This window comes from Lingula anatina, chromosome 6, assembly GCF_051362555.1.
Source record: "Lingula anatina isolate TDL-2025a chromosome 6, LinAna3.0, whole genome shotgun sequence".
Lineage (NCBI taxonomy): Eukaryota > Metazoa > Brachiopoda > Lingulata > Lingulida > Lingulidae > Lingula > Lingula anatina.
Window position 1 is genome coordinate 1,986,879 of NC_141772.1, and position 25,027 is coordinate 2,011,905.

Consider the following 25,027-nt stretch of genomic DNA (forward strand, 5'->3'; position numbering starts at 1 on the left):
AGTTCCTCTGATATGTATTATACAGGAAGGCTTGGCGTTATAAATGGCTGGTCAGTCATTTAACACTTAATACGGAATAAAACATCAAATCCAAGTACAGGGACGGGTGGAGTAATGACTCGTGAGTAGGAGAAAATTGCCCTTTTCCTGAAAAAAATCGTTTTGGCGGTTAAATCCCGTATGGAGTACCTTGAACTTTTTTCTTATCTCCACCATGGAGTTTGTATCGCTAGACAAATCAGGACTCTTGTTACGATTCAAGTTACGATGTCGTTCTTATTTTCTTTCACTTCTTTTTCTTTCTTTTTTTTTATTTCTCTATTATTTTTATAGGGTTAGGAGGAAGGAGGGATCGACCAGAAGGTCGTCAGAAATTTATTCACTCGCCCATTTACGTATCATCTTTATCATTATATTTCAATTCGTAGCAAAACTTTCAGCTTATTTACAAGGTGTTGTGATCATGTCTGATGTGATGTGTGGAAACGGTCATTCTGGCCGTGAGATTGTCCACATGGGTTGTTGTACACTCCCATGAGAATTGAGGTGAAAAGGGTGTGGGAGAGGGAATAACCTGACCACTTATCCACGCGTTCTCGTCAGCTAAGACAACGCTGTGAACTTTCAGATATTGAATTTTAGCCTTTTTCTTACTCCCTTGACATTAACCTACTGTATGTATAGATGTTACGCCCCCAGGAGTCCTAGGGTAGAAGGCACTTAGTAGGTGTTTGGAGTCACGCGGCCCCCTCCGGCATAGCGTCTCTTCTGAACATGTGATTTCCACTGTTAAGATATCTTGTCTCACACGAGATGACACTAGATGCCGTCCCCACCTCCAGCTGGTACGCTGGGGGGTAGGTCTCACCTTCACGTGTCCGAGTGGCCAGTTAGAGGTGTTGCAGATGGACAAAGCATTCGTCTAATACCAGTGCGTTGAGTCTCGGTATTAAAAACAGTTGTGTATAATTTACAAAGGTCGTACATGTACACTACCGGCTTAGTCCATTTCAATTGAAAAAGAAAATCAATAAATATTTTAATTGTTTATCTGTTATCGGTTCACCTTATTCCAACTTAATTAACTAATTTAATTAAAATACTTAACAGTTATAAACGCTCGCTCAAACTTTCAAAAGCAGTAGATTTTTAGTTTACCTTGACAAGAGAAGTCAGTATTAAGCGACTTCAGCCAGAATATTGAGCTTGTTTTTACAAAAAGATAAACATAGATTTTTATAGCTTCTGTTTACCCGGGTTACTGCAGATTTTTTTTTTCTTGAATGAAGATCAAAAATTTTCGTATTCAAAGTGAAAGCCAACGTTACAGTTAAACTCTTTAAGAAATCGAGTTTAAGTGGCGGATTTCTGTAAACGAATTCATTCAGGAAATTATCCAATCCCATACAATTGTCTTATTTGACCTTTGAATGCTAGAAGCCAGCGGGAAAATTGTTAGATTTCGTATAGATTTCAAACATATCAGCTTTGAATCGAAATAACGCTTTGTGACTTTCAGTTTATTGTGATATTCTCGAGGAAGCGTGTATAATATAAACTATCAGGAGTGCCTAGACATTTAACTTCTCCCTTTCCAAGTTGCCCGGGCAATACAAGTCAAAAATATATATTTTTTCATATATTCTCAATAATTCAATTTATTTATTTGTACTTACTCATGCTTGAGTATGACTGTGTAGTTTTGTTTTTCATCTAACTCTAAAGAAAAGTCAATTGTTGTATCGCATTGCTAAAAAAACTTTCAGTTTTCATTTTTACTTTTTTTTGACGTTGTGTATTGCAAATAATTTATAATATGCAGTAATATGGAGTATTTCACTTGTGCAACAACGACAGGGATGTTCTAGCTTTTTCATGGAAACTTTTAAAACCAGCTTAATCTGATTCACTTGCACCTTTGATTGTACTCTTGCAATAAATTAGTCAAACAGAAATTCTTTAGCGGTCTTTGATTTGAAATTTTAGTTTTACTTATTCAGGGCTACGATGCCATTTTGTGACTCTCTCTCTCTCTCTCTCTCTCTCTCTCTCTCTCTCTCTCTCTCTCACTTCTTAATAAACAGGAAACAATCTCCCTTTTCACTGGGAAAAATATATTATTTTGATAAATTAAGAATTTAAGAAAGAAAGAAGTAACAACTTAAATGCCGTTATGCCGTTGAGCTCTTTCTGTGATTTTTTAATGCATGCAATTTTTATCTAAATGTATTTCCTATGATGGGAAATTCGTTATCATGCCCAAATTTTAAACATTTTCTCCGATTACGTTACAGGAATGCTGGACCATCAGTCGGTATATACGTGACTGAAACTTAGAATGGAAAATAAGAAATATCAGTTAAGAAATCAGGACTTAAAATTTAGACAAAACATCATAGTACTATGAGAGAGAGAGAATATAAACTGAAAAACTGAGGAATGTCTTCATACGTCAGCTTGGTCACTTTTGCTCAAGAAAATCATGAGTCGGATGATGCCGAGTTTTGCTCTAGGACAGTAATTGGGCCCACCTTCTGTTTATGAAAACGAAAAATTCCACATTAAGTAGTCATGTGTTTTTTTAACGTATACATTTATAATCTATTTCATAAAACAATTTGGGTAAATGGTTTGTGTTTTGTAAAGAACAAAAAATTCAAATTGTCTCTAACACACTCTTACGGAAGGGAATTTTCGATTGTGATCCGGTGCACAACCGGCACAACTAGCACAATGCACCGTGACACCCACCTTATCGTCTGGTAAAACGGGTAGAATCTGTTTATCGTTTATCTTAAACTGAAGTAAAATGGGGACATTTTCTATCTAAAAGTTTAAACCGACGTTTGTTCCCGAGTTAATTTGTGAAACCGACCTCTGGATAGATGGATAACTCTACATGGTGGGACCACTCTCCCTGACAACAGTATTTGCCTTCAAAGTTACAAATGATTAAACGACCTCAGTATACTTCAGGTGTTCTTTCCAGGTAGAAATAGGGCATTGTGGAAGTACGTTCAGGTTGCGCCTCATGGTTGACTTAATGTATATGCACAAGTCAGTCAAATGGTAAAATATAGATACGAAGTTAGTTAGTTCTTTATGAACTGAATAAGGTGGGTGTACCTGGAGATTTTAATCAGGAAGTTGAATGTTAGAAAATTATTATATTTTACATTGTTCACGTAGTGCTTAAATTGATGTGCACGCTGTTACGATCAAATGCAAGTATGTAAGTTGTGTGTATGTGTATGTGTGTAGTTGTCTGTGCGTGAGTAGGTGTGTGTGTGTGTGTGTGTGTGTGTGTGTGTGTGTGTGTGTAAGCTCGTGCTGGGATGAGAGAAGGAGTGGGGGTGACAGGAGGCAAAATTGGGAGTGTCAACAAAGTCGACACTTATCAAGGCCTTACAACTGTAATCACTGGCTGGGCAAACAAATCAAGTTTCTCGTATCGGTGAACCTCGGTCTGCTGTAGGAGATATGGAACGTAGGCCTACTGTGTCCATATAAATGTTCAGAATAAGCCAGAACTCTTAATCTTATCAACCCAATGTCAGATGGTATCCCAGTATCTGTCACCATAGAGCCTTGTTGCCGTCTTTTTCGTATCTGTACTGATGCAGCAAGAACGAGTCTCTTGATTGGAGAATGTAGGCTACCTTTGACCAGGGCCTCGAACAAACTCCCTCTTTCTCGAAAGTCTGCAGTAAACGAAGTGTCCTGGACTTCTGCTCCCCGCATGAGACATTTTCTTGGCTCCTTTTTCATGCTAGATAGGACTTGCAGGTGGGAGGCTGAAGTTAATGGGGATGAATGCAATTCTCGTTTGGACGCATGTGCGTGAGCGCATCTGGGCATGTGTGTGTGTGTGTGTGTGAGAGAGAGAGAGAGAGAGAGAGAGATTTAAGTGAGTGGAAACACAGGTGTAGGGTCTAAAAATTTGGGTGTTTAGAAATGTATACGCTCACTCATGAACTATAGGCCTACTTGTCTCCATTTGTGCACTGATACCCACGTAATGACTTCGCACTTAAAGCCGCTCAACCTACACATTTAGTATTGTAAAACCGCAAAGTCGTGCTAGAAAACACACGTGATGTAACTCTATGCTGGCGGTTTTCTATTCCTGTAGGGTTCATGTAAAGTATATGAAAAGATAATGATAAATACCATATGACGTCACAATATGCTGGCAGATTTCTATTCCTGTATTGTTCAAATAAAGCCTTCGTGTAGGCTATAAATATCAAAGAAAAATTACGTTGAATTTTTTCCTGCAATTCGTTTCGAAAGTTATCATGTATTATAAAAACTGTGAACTTTATTGCAGCAACTGAGGCCATCATGATTAACCCACGGATAAGCAGAATGGCGGCGTATCTTGTCGTCTGCCTGTTTGCGATGTTGACGTCAGCCCAGAATCAACCAAAGACCTTCACCTTTAAGCAGACGTCTGACGGTTTCATGATAAGCTTAACGGGTGTTAAGGTGTTTATTTGATTTTTCTTTGGCATGAATTTTACTTCAGTTTTTCGGTAAACCTTTTTCGAAAATATTTGATTCCTTTTTTTCCAAACGTTTTTTTTTGTTTATGTTTGAACCTGAACGTGACACAAAATACGTACGTTTTCTGCATTCTTTTGTGTCGTTTAAGCGTACCTGTACTTTGAGCTTGAATAAAAAAACAGTAAAAAAAATGAAGGCCTTTTGTGTGTGTATGTGTAGTAACGCAAGGTTCAATCATTTTCCCTTTCAAAGCTGCATTATACGTGGACAGTTTTATATCCCGTATTGCTTAATATAAATGAATGCAAATTAATATAACGAAAATGTCTTTCAAGATTTCAGAATGTGCAAAAAAGTAAAACAGTAGTGTATTTTTCCACTGCAGGTATTAGAACACTCTAGCCAGTCGCCCATACTATACATAGGACTCGGGGAGACAAATATCACCACTTTCCACGGCAATTTCTATTTTAACGAGTACCTAATAGAAAGAAGAGGTCTGGCGGCTTACGAGGTGATGAGCCTCACTGATATCTCTGTGCAGATTGGCCTGAAAGAAGTAGAATCGCCGGCTTTACTGGTAATGTAGAATATTTCGTCATTGATGCACTTTGTAGTTACAATAACAATTTATTTAAACAATTTAATATCAATTCCATTATTTATAATACTTGATACTGAACCACGGGATCAAATAGTTTGCCGCAACAGAAAAGACGAGGCCATAATAACAGTAATAACATAATAACAACAATAATTTTGTAACAGACTACTAACACTCCCTGTGGTCAGAGTGTAGAAAAGAGAGAGGGAAGGGTTAAACAGTTTCATGTTGTAATTTCAAAGTTACCAGAGTGAAACTATACATGGTAAAATATACGACTTACAGTGTACCTAATGTAACTTTTTCAATTAACGTGCCTGTCAGTTATATTACTTCAATTTAATAAACATGGTTTGTGCGATTCGCCTTTTCCTATTTTCTTTGCGTGAAGTCCAGTTATATCCAGCTACTTCTCAGTAATATCACTGACAGCAAGGACCTATGTTTTCGTGTTACAGGCTGTCGTTACCATTTCAAGACCCACAGCAAGGTCATTTTTAACAATTGAAGCCACAGCTACAGCGCGCACTACTGACCGCATGTGGCTTCGTATTGCAGCGGAAAAAGACGAGCATGTATACGGCGGAGGAGAGCAGTTCAGCCATTTTGATCTGAGGGGACGTAGCTTCCCAATATGGACCAGAGAACAAGGTACTGTAAAAGTGTTCAAAGTAAAGGTGTCTTTATTAGTAAAAGAACTGCGATAAAAATGTTAAGTCAATCGATAAGAAAAAACAGGTAGATTTTGTATACTTGGGGTGTACAAATAAAGCGTGCATTTTCAAGATTATTCATGTAAGTCCGTTTATCGATTATATCCTATTTTTTTATCATTTGTGTGTTTTGATAAAACTTGCTGTGATATCAAAATGCGACTTTCCTGGCTTTAAGATATACACGTGTATAGAATGCAATATCATGGGATTATATTCCAGGTGTTGGAAGAAACAAAAGCACCCTCCTTACTTTCCTCGTCGACCAGTACATGAAGGACGCTGGAGGTAACTACCACACCACATACTTCCCGCAGTCAACTTTCTTCAGCTCTCGCAAATTCTGGTGTCACGTGAACGGAAGTAACTACGTCGTCATGGACTTCTCGCACGAGACCTTCCACGAGATTGAAATTCGGGACACGTCGTCGGCGAAAGTGCTCATCAACACAAGCCCCAGCATGTTGGAACTGGTTCAGAGTTTTACAGACTTCAATGGAAGGCCTCCCCCGCTGCCAGACTGGATCCATAATGGCGCCATTTTGGGAGTGCAGGGCGGAACGCAAAAGGTAGGCTACTAGTAGCCAACATGGCAGGTAAATTAAGACCACATCTTATAAATCGGATGAAGGTGTTAGTGGAATCGCTGATTGTTAAATCAATTATGTATATTTATGTATATTTCTATGTTTAATGTTTTCTTATTCTTCTCTTTCGTCCTCTGACTTGATGTCCAATGAGCGCCATTTTTTTCATTTACAAATCTCAGTCTCTGTATGTGCTGATATGACAGCTTGAAGTGAAGAATCTAGTCCGCACCTGTTGTTCAGCCTGCTCTTGCATTGATTGATACCTGTTAAAGTATCGTTTGCGTCCGCACCAGCGTGCCATCAGAAACACTGGCGAGAATCAATAACTAGATTCTCGCAAGTGACGGCCTGCAGAAACGCCGTCGAAAGTTAAGTTCCCGATGATCAACCCCATTTCCTGGAGAGTCGCAAGTCGGAGAAACTTTGTAAATGGTTGATGGAGAATCCAATAAAACATTACATCTAAACTTGAACTTCCAGATGTTGGACTATTATAAAATGGCCACGGCGTCTGGTCTAAAAGTGAGTGGACTGTGGATACAGGACTGGGTGGGACGCCTGACCACATCCTTTGGCGATCGTCTGTTCTGGAACTGGAAGTGGAACCAGACGCTTTATCCAAGTAATAAACTCTTTGATGCTTGTTTACAAACGTTATTTCTGTGTTGCCAATACATGATATTTATTTCGTAGTGTTTGAACTTGGTGCATCTGATGAAAATGTATAGATTTTTATAAGGCGTTAGGCATATCAGTTAAGTTTGAGTAAAACATTTGGCATTTCAGAACGCAGAGATACTCCAAGTATTTTTTTTGGTATAATTCCAAATTGAATAAGTAAATAAACACAGGAGGCAGGTACTTAGTTAATTGCAAACTGAAAAACTCATTAAGTCTGTCAAAGATTCTTTACGCTTAAGAATTACTGAAAATTTAAAGGAAGCATCCATATAATTTACAGACCTGGACCAGGAAATAATCGACCTCCGCAAAAACCACGACGTCCATGTTCTGGGCTACATTAACCCCAACATGAACATAGAGGGCGACATGTACAAGGAGGCGGCTGGAAAGGGTTACGTGGTGAAGAACGCCCAGAACGGCCCTCTCCAAGTGAACTTTGGAGACTTTTTCTGTGGAATTGTCGACCTGACCAACCCAGAGGCATTTGAATGGTATAAAGGTAAAAAATCATGTGTCTTAATTGTGTTGGATGATTTTATGTAAAGAGATTGCTTGTGAACAAACCATTTCGTAATTTATCTAACTGAAGGTGTTCAGCTGGTCGCAGATCTGATGGAAATCCGTTGGCCAGCCGAGGACACTTTGTGGAAGGCCAATTTAGATGACTCTCTATATTGATGTGCTTTGAGAACGTAGTGATAAAAGTGAAATGGTCCCACAGTGGACTCCGCATAACTCAATACCTTATTGCTCGAATTATCTGTTATCTCGAACACATATAGATATGGAATGTCACTTTTTTGGCATTAACCGGAATCAATATGAAACTTGCCCTAGGGCCTACTCAAATCTTTGTGAACCCTGAATAAATGTCTTGGTACCAAAGTGGTCGGATTATACAAAGTCAACTGCAAGTCATTTCAATGAAGATGCTTACGTTATGAGTGATTCATCTCCACACAGGCGTCATCAAAACCAACATGATTGGTATTGGCTTGGATGGGTGGATGGCGGACTTTGGAGAATACCTACCGACAGATGGCGTTGTTCTCCACAATGGCATGTCGGGAAGGGAGGTCCACAACCTGTGGCCGGTGCTGTGGGCGAAGCTGAACAGGGAAGCCGTGGAGGAGGCGGGAAAGATGGGACAAGTGGTGTACTTCATGCGCGCAGGCGCAGCAGGTACGGATTATTGAACACAGCGGTTGTGACACGCTGAAGCGCAACTAGTGCAATGCCTTTCAGACGTGGTTTGGCTAACGCAATATATATATATTATTATTATTATTATTTTGTAAGATTTCTGGTTTATTATATGAGGAACTTTGTTAGCACATTTAGTTTTAATTTGGCACTTGCCCAGTCTTCAATTTCCAAGAGTAAATTCTGATGCATGATTGAAAGATTAGACCCATATTCTTCGTATACTTTTGATATTACGTGCTTGATAATCATCTTTAGTAGGACTAGTCGTCATATAATTTTGATATCTCACTTCAATGCGCTTTCAATATTCTCCATATAATCCTGATATCTCATACTGGCTTTACTTCAGGCACCGCCAAATACTCCACCCTGATGTGGGCGGGGGACCAGAACGTGGACTTCAGTTACGCTGACGGTCTGGCCTCCACCATCCCAGCGGCCCTCTCCATGGGGGTGAGTGGCATGGGTTTGACCCATTTTGACGTGGGGGGCTACACGGCCATCCCCCTCCCCCCATTGAACCTGGTCAGGACCAAGGAGTTGCTGTTGAGGTCCGCTGAGGCGGCGGTGTTCACGCCCGTGTTTAGGACGCATGAAGGTAGGCGGGTCAGTCCATAGAAAAATAAAAACCGCATACATTTTGTTGAATATTTGCATTATTTCGGCTTACCCTGTCATTTTCGATGTTTTATGAAAGGAATCAGTAGGCCTACTTATCTGATAAGTGATGTAAAGTAATTATTCAAATATAAGTGTCTACACAAAATGCGAATGTCACTCACATGACTATATCTATCTTGGATGATTCAGTCGTCCTCTTCTTAAGTCACCATCACACCAATTGCGGTTTTGCCTGTAGCGCGGTTTAGATAAATAAAAGTGCGTTGAAGGTCAGAGGTTTAAAGTAGAATTCTGACAAGACTGTATGCAAGTGAGTGAATCTCGGGCAGAGCACTACATAAACCGCAGCACCTTCGCTACCAGCAGGTGGGCCAGCTTTGATATTACTAACTTTTTATATTTTAGGCAATCAACCCAAGTTATGTGCGCAGTTTTATTCCGACCAAGACACACTCAACAAGTTTGCTCGTCTGACAAAGATGTTTTCTGTACTGCAACAATACACCAAACAACTCGTAAATGAAGTCGTCACTTCTGGCACGCCTGCGCAGAGACCACTTTACTTACATTATCCCGATGATGCGAGGGCATACGAGATTCAGTACCAGTACATGTACGGTAGGGATTTTATAGTTGCACCTGTATTTCTTGAAAACCAGTCGCAGTGGAATTTATATCTGCCTGCCGGTGAATGGGTATTCTTCTGGAATGGAACGACGGTCACGGGACCAGCTGACGTCACAGTTGACGCACCAATAGGACAAACGCCGGTATTTTTTCGCTCCGATTCAAAATGGTCAAATCTTTTCAAAACTGTCGCAGCAATAAAGGAAGGCAATGAATGTAGTAGAGTGTCAACTGGAGATGGTGATTCGCAGACATGTCGGCCTTAACATTTTCGCTGTAGCCTTAGTACGACAATTAACGAGTACTCTCCCACAATAATACATCACTTGGGATTTTTACGATATATTTTAATACATGTACTTTTAAAAATCCGTTTGACACAAAGAAGGAAAAGCTCTAGGTAAAACACAATTAGGTTTTATTACTTTCGACTTTTTATAATTGAATACGAGGGAAAAAAAATTGGACCTAGCTTTAACTAAGTCAATAAATTCACTAGCACATCCAAGCAACTACAATCATAATAACACCATTGATAAATTTTTAAACGCGATTTCTTTTACATTTTATTTGTTAAAGTGTACCGTAAATTATTTCAATATATCAGTCCACAATCTGTAACGTTATGGCCAAATTTAACTCCAACCAAATAGTTTTTACTTCTAGTTTTTCTAGTTCGTATAATTGACAAATGTGGACAGTACTTATAATTATGAATTATTGTAAATAATGCCTGAATCCTTACTCTTTCTCCTCGCTAAAACTAGTACGTAAGAGGGGACATACATGTAGTTACCATAAGTAGCCAACATTTCTGTATGTTCTATCGTGTACTGATGGTGACTTTCTTAAAATAATTATTATTTTACTGCATTCATCAGCACATGTGATCCTAAAAATATCTTTCATGTTTGAAACGCTGTATGTATGTTGTTTAACGTTTTTTTGCTGTCTTTGATGTTGTTCTACAGTAATATAAGTTGGTTTTCACTGAACTGTTGGTGCCAACGTGTATACAGTGTTGCTCTGATTAAATTCTTGGAGAAATCCATTGGGCTGAGAATTTTATTCCTTTGCAGCCTGTAAATGGACAAAATGACGTCAATAAAAACGAATAATAAATGCGATATAAGCTAATTATATTTTCATTACAATTTTTCTTAGATATTAAAACGTTTTCAATGGATTTTTACAATATTACATATTTTCAACGTGCAGCAATGAAGGTACCTTTGTATTTTTCACGCATATGCCGACAAAGTCAAAGTTGTACCATTCCACGTCAGCCTTCTCCACCCCAGTCTCTACATTGGAGCAAGTGAGAGCTTTTTCACACCTGAAATAGAACAAAATTATAAATAGTCCAGAAACTGAAGGCTGTACTGTTAAATATATATAATAAGCTTTATTTTCGCAAATACTGTAAATGCATTCTAGGCTAGAAGCCTTTTAAGGTTGAAAAGGCTTAAAAGCTTTATTTACGAAAATAAAGTCTATTATGTATGTAAAAACAGCTCTTAATGAGACATTCATTATAATTCCCTACCTGGGTCTCCAGGCGCCGCACGGCTCCTTCTCCTTGCTGGCGCACACGTCACAACAACCGCATTTCACACGCACTGCCTCGCAATCTGCCGGTAGAGGGCGACACTGCTCCTTTTCCACCCTGGAGACAAGGTTTCCTTTGGCGTCTGTGGAAAGTAAATGAAAATGTAGTGCTCATATCGTATCTTAGGCGTTTTATTCTTTGGACATTTGGTGAAGTAAAAAAAAATTGAAGTCTTAATTTGTAAAATGAAAACGAAATGGCTTTCATCGGTCAAGGGAAAAGTGTTGGCTAGCCCCCCCCCCCCCCCCCTCTCTCTCTCTCTCTCTCTCTCTCTCTCTCGAATGAATTCGGCCTACATCAATCGTTACAGCGTCACGGCCTGAACTTTTCTCGTCTGTCGATTAGTCCCCAGCAGAGTGGGAGAATGTTAACAACTGTGAAACAAGCCATACGACCCAGCTAATCTGTCTGCTGTTTTCGTGTTTTGCTATTTGGAACTTGTCTTGGCTGTAATCTCTGCAAAAGCTTTCCTTTGGCTGTTAGAGTTGTTAAAACTTTGTATTTTTTACTTTTTAAACGTCAACCTTAAATACGTTTTTTAAAACCCATCATTGATTACATCGTAGAAATCGCTACCATGATGGTAACTTAAATAGCTCATTTAAAAAAAATCATGTTTAAAGTTTTGTAAAAGAGACGAAAAAAGAGGGAAACCCTCCACTTTTTATTTCTCGCAAGAATGTTTCAGCGAATTGACATTTTCACCTTAGACTTTGCTCCTTCAATCACAGGGATAATCTTACACAACCTGTTATAATACTTGCTGTTTATTTTCCGAAAGAGTGCTCACCGGAAAATTGCTTCGCGTCTAGAACAAATTAACTTGTTTCTGCAGCTTGCGGTTGATAAATCGACTCGTAATCTGGGTTTGTTGAAGTCGGGAACTTGCTTAAATCGCATCTCGTCCTTTTATATGAATATATAGGGCGCATTGAAAAACGTTTTATGCCTGTTGTATTTAGAAACACCTCTGTTCCTCCATTTTTTTTTTTTGTACAATCGTGGGCGTTTTTTTTTTTTAATTTTATTTATTTATTTTTTTCATGTCAGTTCAAAACACCCTTAGCTTGAGTGGAAACTCGCCCCCACGTGCTACCAGTAGAGATGTGGGTTTTCGGTGTCTTATTTAATTCGGGGTAATAATACCAGAAGTTATAGAAATAAACAGCAACAATGAACAGACGGTCAGACCCAAAACCTGATGCCTCATTAGTCAAACATGGGGAGGTTAGTCCTTAAGTGAACCGACGGCGTCTCCTTGGTCCATTAGGCTAGTGGCACTTAAACCGAAACAACGCCCTAACGTCACAGGTAGCAATAAACGAAACTGCCAGCGTAAAAACTGGAAAAAATGACCAGTGATTGAGAAGGTGGTAGATGTTTTCGCAGGTTCTACGTTTTACGAGACGTGGGATAAAGAATTGTATTGTCTGATATCAAGCAGATTATAAATTTAGTTGCAAATTTCAAAAAGATGATTTTTTTCTGATTTAAATCCATATACATGTATGTACGCCATACTAGAAATAATTTGATGCCACTTATTTGAAGGCTGAATGCAGACATTTCGGTCAGTCGCCAGTTGTATTTTCAAAAGAAAAAAGTCCTAATGGCTCAAATTAAATGAACCTGTCAGTGTCAGCTCCACAGGTAGGCGGTTTGGGGGTGGACTGTAATCAACTGGGGTCAGTATTTGAACAACATCGGTCCAGACGTCTGGACTCTTAACCAGAATTACCACTGAGAATTTTCAGTGTAGGAAAACAATCTTCTCGTAACAATCTCATCGATGACGCGATTTGCTACTCTATTCAGTCTGAAATCGCCTTAGTCTGAACAGGCACCGTTAGATATTGCCATCCTTAGATAAATAACAGACTACTGTCATTTTAATGAATTTTTGACAAGTAGTTTATCGACAAGCAGCTTATCTATAGTTTTTAGGATATATCGAAGTGACTAGATTTTGATTTTGCTTGGCTTTAGAATCTGCAATAACAAAGTAACAAAGTATAGAATTTGGTCGTTTTCTGATTAGATTGTGCAAATCTAGCTAAGACGTTTTAAGACTGTGTGTTTCAATTTGTGCTGGTCTCCAGTGAATTGGTATTATATAAAGAGAGCCTCACTGCGTCTCAACAGCGCCGCACTTCGTTAAATATCGCAAGCTTGAAAAAAAATCGCAAGAGAGCTTCTGCAGATAACGCTTAAAGCTATTGGCATTATTTTATCAAAACAAGCAAGAAAATATTGGATTAAGGCTTCATGCACAAGGCCGAATATAGTGGAATCTGGCAACGGTTATGGAGATTATTATCGAATTTGTTTCTTGACTCACTCGGGTCACGTGTTAGCAGAGAGCTGCACAGCAAAGGTTGTAAAGAAATTTTGGCGATAAAGTGTGTGTGTGTGTGTGTGTGTGTGTGTGTGTGTGTGTGTGTGAGAGAGAGAGAGAGAGAGAGGGGGGAGAGAGAGGGAAGGGGAGAAAGAGAGAGAGATAAGAGAGAGAGAGAGAGAGAGGCAGGGAGGGAGAGGTGGAAGAAATTTGTGAAAGTTTTGTATTTGCATGGTTCAATGTGTTTTGGCTGTCTCTCGTGAAAAATGGTAAAAAAGTTAATCGCTCCTTAGGAGACCAAATGAATTTTTACGTGTGAGACATCACGACCCTTCAAATATTCTTGATCATATGACCAAATCGGTTACTTTCATCAATTTTTTTTTTTTTTTTTTTTTGCTTTTTCTAGAGGTAACATTGATTATAAATAACACAGATAAGTTCTTCCTCGTAACGCATATTTTCCTTATCAAGCTAATGGAAGACACCCTCGGAGCCATAGTATCGAAATGCATTATCAGGTGTTTGATCGTGAACTTTTCACTGCTAAAAGTGCACAGGGGCAAACCTATTGACAAACTCAGTGTTAAAGGAACATTTAATACGTTCTTGCTTACGCCGAAGCTCTTTATAAATGTGGCAGTCTAGTTCATGAATGACGACTACGCCAAGACAAAAATATTACATTTGAAACGCCTATTTTGTTATTTTTTACAGTTTAGAGCGCCTGCCATTAAAACACTGGTAAAACTTTGACAGGACCGTTTGAAATTGAATTTTTCTCGCAGAAACCTGCCTTTACTTATTTGTTATGTCGTGTGTATTCAGAGTCTCAAGACGCGTTTAGTCGTCTTACGAACTGTTAGCGTTTTACATGTACTTACTCAACAAGAAAAAACTCCACATGAATCCATTGTTTTACCTCACGTCAAGTGGAGAGCTGTGCATCATACCGTAAGTGAATTTGACTTCAGTCAAAACAGATTTGACGATGAGGTCTAAAAGCGATGAAGAGTTTGACAAGAGCGCTGACCCGGACACGTATGTGGTGTTAGAAGTGTTTCAGATTTACAACCCTGAGATTTTGATCTTTTGATTTCAGTTAAAAAGAGCTAGGAGAATATGAAATGTTATTACATCTACATCGCACTTGAAAAACATCTGCTGAAGAGGATAAAAGTTGCAATGAAAAAAATGTTTGGCGCTCTTCGAAACAGATCTCGAAAAAAAAAAAAGAAAAGAAAAGAAAGAATTGTGACTAAGGCGTACTAGCTGTTTCAAAAAAGCAAAAGAAAATGATTGGGAGATTTGGAGATTTGTGAGGAATACGGGTATTGCTCTCCAACGAGAAATGGTGCAACCAATCAGATAATTTTATTTATCAAAATGCAGAGAAAATGTGGCTACTGTTCTCACATTAAGTCCCTATCGAGAAGGCGTTTAAATCCATTCTTTTTTTATGATGAGTGATTCACTGTGTTGAACGAGAGGGCTGGGTGGAGTTAGCGATGATGACGTAGTCGCACCTGCCAAACATCTAGTTCCAGCAAGACTCTTGTTTTACAAGATTTTGTAAGGTCAGGTTTGGAAGTCATTTTTGGAGCTAATAAAAACCGTTTGCTATCTGTTTTCGGTCAAAAAATCGCATATTTTGAAGATTTTTGGCAACTGTTATCTATAACAAATTTACATACCAAGAAATGTGTTAAAATTGAATCGAAGACGAACATCTTAAGAATTTTTCAAGGAACACTAAAAATAATAATGGAATTATCAAAACAGCATTGATCTAAAAGTGAACAAATAAAATCGTTTTACCTGTTCTTCTTGTGAATAACCTCATGGAATTCGCAAGCTATTTGAAATAATAATAATAATAATATAATAATAATTTATTTACTAAAATCGCAACCTAATAGGTTGAAGTTTTACAATGCGTCTTAAATAATAAAATCATAAGGTATTTTAAAATTAACTAAGAATTATAAACTAAACTAAAAGGACCAAAGACTTATAAGACAGTTTGAAGCAGTAATTTACATAAAATTTAAAAGACTGTGTATTATAAAAGATGATTTAAAACGCTCCGTTTTTACCTTTGGTATTAAAAATTTGTTGCTGACCCTGAGATTTCTTGGGTTCTTTTGTTTAAACAGATGGTGTAGCTTATTAAAATTCTTGATTTTTGTAAAAAAGTTCTTAAGTAAAACGACTCTTCTCTCCCTCAGAGAGGTGAGATTACTAGCCTGTAGGGCATCCTTGTAAGTATAAAATGGGTAAATAATTCTAAGAGCTCTCCTTTGAACAGATTCTAAGCATTCACATTGTTCAGCTGTAAGACCAGGCCCCCACACAGGGCATGCATATTCTAGGACTGATCTAATTATTGATTGATATATAACTATTAGATCCTCAGTGGCCAGATTTGCCCTTTTCAACTGCCTTAGATAAAAAAGCTTGGCACAAGACTTTGAATAAATTAACTGCACATGTTCTGTCCACTTGAGATCAGGGGTCAGAGTTACTCCTAGTAGCTTAAATTTACTCACTTTTTCTACAATTTCTCCATCTACCAATAGTGTTGGAATGATATCTATACATTTGGTAAAGTTAAAATCCATACATTTTGTCTTCTTTACATTTAATTTCATATTGTTATTTCTAACCCAATTTTCAAGTTGCTCTATTGCCTGTGGAAGTAGTGATTTTTGGCCAAACTGACAAAGTTCATAAATAGATGTATCATCAACAAATTTTATATCTGGGCAGCAGGTTTTTAGATCATTTATCATTGCTATGAACAGGATTGGACCTAACTTTGTCCCCTGAGGTACCCCTCCGTTAAGCTGGACCCAGTCAGATTTACACTGACCACATTTCACTCTCTGATATCTTTGGCATAAAAAGGAGAAAATCCACTTCCTAATAAACTCTGGAATCCCTTGACTGCCCAGTTTTTCAATTAAGATGCTGTGGTCTATTCTGTCAAATGCCTTTGAAAAATCTAAAAATAAAACTTGTGAATAAGATTTGGTTTTAGCAGATGGTTCGAGACCTTCTAGTATTTTGTGAGTCAGCTCTACTAGGGCGTGGGTAGTAGAGCTATTTTTGACTACTCCAAATTGGGACTTATCGATTTGCAGGCTACTCATCACCCATTTTGCCACAAATGACTCCAATATTTTACTCAACACTGGTGTAAGCGATATTGGTCTAAGATCAGCCTCTATCACTTTTGGTTGGTTAACTTTTGGGACGGGGATTACCTCTGCAGATTTCCAAGTGTCAGGTACATATCCCTCTCTGATAGAGCTATTAAAAATTGCGCACAAGGGCTTGGAAAGGAAGCCTGCAAAATCTCTGATGACCCAATTTGGAATTTGGTCAGGACCTAAAGCCTTTGAGAGCTTAACATCAGAGAGAAGTTTTTCGACATCATTTACGCTAATAGTAAACTCATCTGGTACTACATAGTTCTGTTGGCCATTTTCAGCCGGTGTAAGAGGAGTCAAATTGCTACTAACACTTTGAAAAAATTCGTTGATCTTTTTTACTAGAACCTGGTAATTACCATTTGATGTGCTATCAGCAAGTGACTCTAATGAACATTTATTGTTATTCAAACCTGCTAGCTCTTTGGATTTCTTCCACCAAGTGGAAGAGTCAGACTGTTTTAGTGATTCTATTTTGTTTTTGTAAAACGATGATTTCAGTTTCTTATTGGTTCTGTTAACTTTGTTTCTGATGCTATGTGAGAGTTTGGTGTCTCCCTCTCTGAAAGCTCTCTGGCGCTGTTTGATAAGATCCTTGAAGTCGGTGGTTATCCAGGGTTTGTCGGTAGTGTGTCTTGTGGATTCTTTTATTGGGAGGTACGTATCAAGGAGCTCATTCATTGTCTTTTCAAAGTATTGAAACTGCTCGGAACATGAACATTAAACATTAAACATCTCTTTTCTTTCACATAAGAATCACTCTCTTTGGTAATGTCTTCAATGTCATTTTACTGAATTTAACAGACACACAGCAAGCTCTGGCACATTAACAAGTGTGTGAACCATACAGCTAAGCTCTTACATGTGGATATATACATTTCAAAGTCAGTGACGACTGGTCAGAAAACACACAGCCCAGAACACGTAAACACCACACGTAACTATACAATTATAGCTTTCCTGCACTCAATTAGCCTAGTATTTAGCTATAATTGCCGGCGTTTTTTGATTTACGATTGGAAAAAAGAGTAATACCTACGCTAAATGTGCTTTTTATCCTGTTGAAGTGAATGATAAGAGGTCATGGTCAGCGGTGTATTCTGAGGGTACATTAAAGGTTTATTAATAAATGGCACATTCCACAAATAATAAAATTGACCAAACACAAGCGCAAAATTTCAAAGAAAGATGTTTATAGATCCAGGTATCCTTGAGTCGGCATTCGTTTTGTTTGTTGCTCTTGTGGTGAGTGGTAAAGCAACTGCGCGGTGGTTTACCTCAGTGCTCAAAAACCGCAAGAGACATTATAGATATATCTAACGCGACCCTCTCCATGTTACAAATAGTAATACCGCATGATATACTACAGTGCTTTTAACAGAAACAAGGTTCATAAGGCTCGTGTTGGAACGCGGCATAGTACAGTGTGTAGGAGAAAAACCTCCCAGCTTGATACATGATATATGTTTTGTGTTCAGTTTTGTCATTTTTTTTTTTTTTTGACAAATGATATTTGAATTTTTGCGCAAATGCCAAGAACCCATGCTCGTCTTTAAAAATTAGACAAAAGAAAGACAAAAATGAAGAAAATAAGAAAGGAAAACGGTTCTGATATTGGTGGTGAAAACGTAATGCAGTAGCATAGTTCGTCTGCAGTGGCCGGGTAATGTCATAATCGTTCTAAAGTTTTCAAAGATCGTTCTAGGGGTACCTTGAATTAAAAGGACTTACCCTGTACGATCGAAATCTGCTCACATGGCTTGCAGTGTACCAGATCAGCGGAATCCTTAGTGAGAATGAAACCGTCAGAAAGCAGGAACAACCCGGCAACCACAACTATTAAGAATAAGGCTCCTGTACTCCGACTCGGTGCCTCCATTGCGCCTACAGACCCCGGAACCAACGCTTCACGCAAATTAACGAAAGGGCGAGACTTCCCTATGTGCTGGCTTCTTCTTCTAGCAGACAAATTCTATTATCTTCCTCCGTCAGGTTGCCAAACTTGAAGCTATCAAAAAACGTCCTTCGATTGGTTAAAGAGGGAAAAGAAAAGTGTTTCAGTTCCTTCGAGAGAAATTCTATTATCTCATGTGCGAGTTGCCAATATAGCAGTTTCAACTGATAGTGCAAATAAAGGAAATTAGCGTTACTGGCAAAGTCTCAATTTTCACGTAATGTCGTCTGCTTTGTTCGATTTGATTGACTGCTAGCGAGTACCTGCTCGGGTTAGGAGAGAAACGCTCATTTTATACAAATTGAACTAACTGGCAGGTTTCACCCATTTCCGAATTGCCCTATCCTAGGTGGAAGGGGGAATAGTTCATTCTCCGAAAACATACAGGACTAAGTAGAGACAGGCCCTGGTTTGCTGTGAGTCATAGGCCAAATTCACACTAGGCACCACTTAGACCGGTTTTGGTCGTGGCCTGAGCCAGCCTAAAGTCTACACGGCGCTTCTATGCAGCGAGTAACAGAGAGAGAAAATGCCTGCTATTAAGTATACAGGAATGGCGATCCGTTCACCGCAAGGTCAAGCAATCAACTAGGATATGTTGCAAGCGTGTTTTATAACTGTTGTTGACCACTTGTGGTAAACCGTGCGGGCTAGAGTGGACGGTTTTCGTAGATTTTGAGGCCCTGTTTCAATGAAAACCCTCAAAACAAACGCAGTCGTTGAGGAGATGGATTAGCGTAAATGGGAGAAGGCAATGGGTTTAATATGCTGTTTTTGTCATTATCATTTCATAAATAATAAAACTGACAATTCCTAATTTCCGTTCCACTCTTCGAAACGCTCAGATTCTGTTGATTATGATTCAAGTCCAATAAAAAAAGAGATCGCCTGCTTTGTTTCCATTCTAACTTCCGCTGATCACCTGATAAAACAGTTCCTGGAGGGCCAGTTTGAGAAAATACACAAGAAACATGCATTTTGATCATTTTCATTGGAGGCTTGGGCATTTCATTTAACCTAGCGCACAATATGCGATCATTTCCTAGATTTAACTGAAGAAAACGCATTTATTTGCTACCAGTAAATACGCCTGTGCACTTCTTGTCTTACGTTATATTACAGTATCATTGAAATAGCGCAGTTGGCTGTTACATAATATACGTTAATTCGAACCACTCGACCCATTTTCAACACGTACCTGTTAGTTGGAAAATGCACAAGTTTCTTGTCTTGTTACTTAACCTGTGTTACACCTTACGTGTATTCTGCTCATCTCTGACCATGCTTTCGCTTCGTATAATACACTGTGTTATTATTGTTACCAAGAGAACTACTGCTTTTAAGGACTGTGGTACATAGTTCCGGTAAAGACGGGATGTAATGAGGGCTTGGAAAAAATAACTACCTTTAACACGAGCCACAGAGAGATTTACCACCAGAATTTTGCGAAAATTACTGCACTCTGTCTAGCGAAAACGTTTTGCACAGAAATGACGTCATTACCTAGCCAGCCTCTGGCTGAGAGGGTTTTGGTAAAGCCAGAACACGAGGCATGGGAATGTGGTAGCTGAGATTGCAAGTAAGCGGTTTCGACAGGTGCGATGTAAAAATTGTGTTTGTTGGTATTTGTGTTTTGCTGCCGTTTTGCTTAGAAACAAAAGGGGGAACTAGTTTCATTTCAATAAATTTTCTTCAATTAACACCATCACATTAGGATTAAAGAACCTGTTATTTTGTCTAAAAGAAAATTAAGATAAACTGCAGCAAACTTGAAGCACAAACACATTTATCGTGTAAACTAGTTTGTAATACAGGTACATTTTCTAGAAAAGCAACAAATACAAAAAAGGTTAATCAACAAGTGCATTAATAAGAATAATAATAACAAAAAAGATTTTGCCCTCCATCTTTTAAAAAGGACTTTATAATCGCGCCCACCCTCAGGAAAATAACCACCGGAGGAAACTCAAGAACGCTTCAACAATTTTCCACCCCTTACTACCAAACGTGCACAAAGAGTAGGCATAGTCTGAGCTATATTGCCGAGCAGTGTAGACCACCATGTCACTGGGCTGCCTGTAGTTCTCTGAAAGCTGCCGTCTCTCGGCTGCCAGGAGCTCTGTATGTGGCGTGATGGGGAGACCGGACTTGTAGGCCAAAATGCTCAAAGCAGTCTGATCGTACCTGTGGTTTAAGAGCATGGACCCAGGCGGCGTGATGCACTCCGGTGTTAAAGCGCACGCTTTCAGTGGGAGGAGAATGTCAATGTAAGCGCGGCTTCCTCTCACCCATCCTTGTAAGTTGCCGGAATACGAGGGCTTTTTGAGGAATTCCTCTTTGCTGGAAGAAAAATATTTGAAGGTGGCGTTATGAGAGAAGAGCGTCATGTCTTCGTCTTGGCCTTGCACCAAGAAGTGGCCATCTTGGCTCAAATATTTGTCGATTTTTTTCAGCGGCCCACGGACATCGCTTCCTGCGTCTATCCATAAGATTTTACCGTATTTGTCAACGGCATCTTTCATTATCACGGGTTTCCAGGCGTATTCCTTTAACACGCTGACGTGCGCTGGATATTGAGCGAAATCAAATGGCAATAAAGTTGTCCAGCACCACTGAGAAATCAAACGTTTTTGAAAATTGGCCAAACCGAGGTCGTAAACCACGATGTTCGTCCGCGGTTCCCAAAAATGAATAGACCCGACTAAGTTCCGTAAACCGCCGAAGTAGCCGTCGCTGGCTCCTGTAACCACAGTAAAATTGAGTGTGTCGCTCGGGGGAGACTCTGTCGCCGGATGTGACGCCACTCTTAGTGTTGGTGCCGGAATGTTTTCTCTCGCGTTGGCTGCTGGTTTTTGAATGGTTTTTACTCCTGGAAATAGATGGAATAATATTGTGACATTTCATGATCACCAAAACAGATACATTCATTATTTCCATTGTAGGCCCCTACCTAATTCTGTATTCAATTGGCTTATTTAACGTCTGTATTTCTCATCTACCTATATTTTTGGGTAAAAGTATAATACTTTATAATACTGTATACTAGTACATGCTTTTTATACAGTATAATAAGATAATTAATTCACCTTATATGCTAAGTAAAGAAGTGCAGGCTTGTATCTTATTAAACTCAACTAAACATTCTACAGTACATTTGCCGAGAAGACTTGTGTATGGCCTAATTGTTGAAAACGACTACGATTATCTTGTCGCCTGAGCTTCCTAGAACTCATACAATAAAACACCACAGCGTTAATTATTGCTTTCAAGCTAACTTCATTAAAACCTTGCTTCAGCCTAAATTCAATCAATAAGACACTAAAAGATTCCTAATGGTATACAGCTTACGAACAGCAATTTAGAGCAATCGTAATTCAATAGAACGTACTCTTTGTATCTTGTATCGTTTGGAGAGTCGTTTTAGTGCCAAATTTACGAGTCTCCCATGACAGTGATAATTTTATCTGAAGAAGTTATCTGTCGCTAAATCCGGGCATAGACATACACGTGCCATGCCAAAATAGGTACGTCCGTCAAAATAAGAACGTATAGTATGGTGATTAACAAGAAAGAAGCGCAGCAAAGTTTTAGCTTTTACAGCAATTTTTTTATTTCAAAACATGTCTAAATAATGAATATGGATTTAGAAATAACCATAGTGGGGTAGTAAAACACGAGGGATCCCGTGCTAATGATTTAAATGTTACTGAGTGCTCAATGTCGCAAATAGCCTATCAAAACTGGGGAAAATCATAAAAAATACCTTCTGAACCGTGATGTCTCTCAATTTGTGCTTTGAATTTCAATGTATTATTATGTTGTCCGCTTTGAAAGTAATTGAACGAAGGTTAATTTAACGCACCATATAGAGAACATCGCAGAGACAAATCTATTTTGACAGTGGGCAGATTTTTGTATGACTCATGAAGGGTTCATAAAGGGGGAGGGGAGGGGGGGGCCCAACCAAGCTTTTTTGTCTTCTTAAGAGAGTTTTTAATGGTTCATACATCACCGTTCACCTTGCAAGCATAGAACGTTTTATAACGTTACTATAACGTGACCATAACGTCATTTATGGGATATATAAACGTTAGGGTAGCGTTATAGAATAACGTTCTGTAAATACGCTGGGCACCTTACTACGAGAGACAGCTTAGCCTACTAACCATAGAGTGAGCAGATAGATAGATAGATAGATAGCTAAATAGATAGATAGAACAGCAAATAAAAATAGAAGAATGAATATTACGACAAGCAAACAAACTAACAAATTGGTTATACATTTAATAGTCGGGAGAAGATACCCACCATTTCTTTCATCTGGACGCGGCAGACGCCATAATATCACCAAACATATTAGCGCCAGTAAAGGCAATATGTAAGACTTTCTTAGATATTTATTTAATCGACGTCGAGTAGACATAATGCCGGAAAAGTTTCAGCTGAACCACGTGACCTCTGAGCTCTCTATTCGTGAGATTTGTCGCTCTGTTTTCTTGGGGGAAACAGCAGAATGTGTTTTCTCAGACAAAAAGATCTTCCTTTGAGCTGTGACTTCGTTGTCATTTGTTAAGTCACATGTCGAAGAGATTTCATTATTGCGCATTTATTTCACGTCTGTCTGTATGTTCCTTAATATGGCATGTTAGATGAGTTTTGTCGCTGTGAATGCACGCTGCTAGACCGAAGTCACCCTACGGGGTATCTCAGCCATTACTTCGATATTCCATGTAGCTTCTAGTGGGAAACGTTAAGATATTTCACAATGCCATTATTTTCATCGTCTGTAGGAACCTCTACAAATCGATGCACGTCTCTTTCATGTTTGGTCATCCGTTCCTGCGTTCGGTCAATGTGACAATACAAAAGAAGTTGGCGTTTTGTTATCAGTGTGAAAAAAACAGGCTCCACGTTGTGTTGATTGCAGGTGGAATATCTTCTTAACTCACTGTATTCATCTCTTTCTTCAGTGTCTTCAAAATCTATTCAAAGAGCCTAACTACGGAAGAGTGCGATTTATTGACGAAAAATCTTGGGTTGGCTGTGTCCTCCATGGCCCCGTGACTGCTCACCTTAAATAAAACTGCGTTGATTGTTGCAAACAGTTCTTAACATGTGTAACATCCCTGTGTATCTTTTCAATGCTATGGATCCTCAGAAACACGCAACGACTAGCGTACTCTTCTTCCACATAGGGAGGTACTCGATTAAGTGTGCCACATATCCATACACATGCTCAACGGTGCTTTTCTTTTTTTATCCCTGTGCCTCTTGCAACATGGCAATCGTTCTGTATATCTTTGCCTTTACACCATGCAAATAAAAGTTTGCTTTTTGCATTTTTGAACAGCAGTTTCGCAGATTGTATACTTGGATTGCCTCGCCACTATTTTGCTTCTTTTTACGGTCACATCACCTGTGTAAATATCTACAATGCGTTTGTCGTGTATTTCAACGGGGTTTGAGGACGGCTTTGTGTACACGACCTAAAAACTGAACTGCGGCATTATGTTATAGGTCTAGCAGTTCAATATTCTAATCGGCCTCAAAATTCAATACACCTACTTTTTGTTAACATTTTCTAGATTCTTCTTGTAAAATATATCGATGCCTCTGCTCAATTTCTGTCTCTTCTATTCACGGTGGCGGAAAGTCGCCTGATGTATGTCTGCTCAGGTAACCCATCGATTTCAGAACTAGCTTCCTTTAAGTAGCACGTAGAGCATACTTTATGGATTGAGAGAGGCAATATTCTATTGTCTACTAGTTTTTTTTTAAATCTCCAGTCAGCGACAGTGACAGACCTCTTCCTGATTCCGGATATGGTGATTTAATATAGCAAGCTACAAGGTCTAGGAATGTCTTGGGGCCGATTCCACGCATTACCAGACACCAGAGGCGATCTATTAGTAATATTGTTACTGAGCAACAGTTCCAGTGAAGTCATTTCACATACATAATCGCACTCAATGGCAGGTAGTCATTCACGTTATTCACCAATTGTGAACAGTTTGTTGAGAGACAGCAGTCATTTTAACCAGCAATGTATTCCTGTACCACCATCGGCCTTGTTTCCCGTTACTTATAGAGAAGAGAAAACGGAAATGTACTTAACGGGTACATGTAGCCCTGAAAGTGAAATCGCTTAACATGTGATAATAATTATTATTATCACCAGCCTTATTACTGCATCTGTTAATGATTTGATGGATGTGGGGTCCCTCACACGCTCTGCCTTTTTCGTCAATCGAATTAGGCTTCTCGTTCAGGCGGCTTATGGGACCTCTGTCTCTCGTCGTATTTTACTTCTGTTCCTATCTCTGTCTCTTGCGAGGTATATACGCTCGTGTCACACTACATGCGGCG

At 39.0% G+C, this 25,027-nt stretch overlaps 3 protein-coding genes across 6 annotated transcripts in view; 1 reads left to right on the plus strand and 2 right to left on the minus strand.

Moving 5' to 3' along the window:
• The window catches only part of LOC106172883 (uncharacterized), a 12,294-nt gene extending 1,606 nt beyond the window's left edge, over window positions 1-10,688 (plus strand). The window contains exons 1-10 of one of the 3 annotated variants that reach the window (XM_013553808.3): window positions 2,954-3,069; window positions 4,331-4,488; window positions 4,892-5,086; window positions 5,569-5,761; window positions 6,046-6,392; window positions 6,894-7,035; window positions 7,375-7,596; window positions 8,061-8,279; window positions 8,653-8,901; window positions 9,330-10,688. In XM_013553808.3, coding sequence (XP_013409262.2) covers window positions 4,345-4,488; window positions 4,892-5,086; window positions 5,569-5,761; window positions 6,046-6,392; window positions 6,894-7,035; window positions 7,375-7,596; window positions 8,061-8,279; window positions 8,653-8,901; window positions 9,330-9,817 — 2,199 coding nt within the window. In that variant the 5' untranslated portion in view covers window positions 2,954-3,069; window positions 4,331-4,344 and the 3' untranslated portion in view covers window positions 9,818-10,688. Of the gene's footprint in view, window positions 1-2,953; window positions 3,070-3,625; window positions 3,787-4,330; window positions 4,489-4,891; window positions 5,087-5,568; window positions 5,762-6,045; window positions 6,393-6,893; window positions 7,036-7,374; window positions 7,597-8,060; window positions 8,280-8,652; window positions 8,902-9,329 lie in introns of those variants that run through there. The other 2 variants (XM_013553807.3, XM_087014835.1) reach the window with 2 other exon arrangements.
• Window positions 9,953-19,044, minus strand: LOC106172884 (perlustrin-like protein). 2 transcript variants are annotated; one of them, XM_013553810.3, is made up of 4 exons: window positions 18,439-19,044; window positions 11,098-11,242; window positions 10,782-10,887; window positions 9,953-10,631 (listed from the first exon to the last, which is right to left on the minus strand). In XM_013553810.3, the coding sequence occupies exons 1-4, from the start codon at window positions 18,584-18,586 to the stop codon at window positions 10,617-10,619; spliced, it is 414 nt and encodes a 137-aa protein (XP_013409264.2). In that variant the 5' UTR covers window positions 18,587-19,044; the 3' UTR covers window positions 9,953-10,616. The 2 variants fall into 2 exon arrangements, with proteins under 2 accessions (XP_013409264.2, XP_086870963.1); XM_087014837.1 differs by lacking the exon at window positions 18,439-19,044 and adding an exon at window positions 15,314-15,361.
• A 1,386-nt stretch (window positions 19,045-20,430) lies between these two features.
• LOC106172863 (uncharacterized) lies at window positions 20,431-24,091 on the minus strand. The gene is made up of 2 exons (XM_013553775.2): window positions 22,970-24,091; window positions 20,431-21,530 (listed from the first exon to the last, which is right to left on the minus strand). Exons 1-2 carry the CDS (start codon window positions 23,082-23,084, stop codon window positions 20,602-20,604), a joined length of 1,044 nt encoding a protein of 347 aa, XP_013409229.2. The 5' UTR covers window positions 23,085-24,091; the 3' UTR covers window positions 20,431-20,601.
• Between the last annotated feature and the right edge of the window lie 936 nt (window positions 24,092-25,027).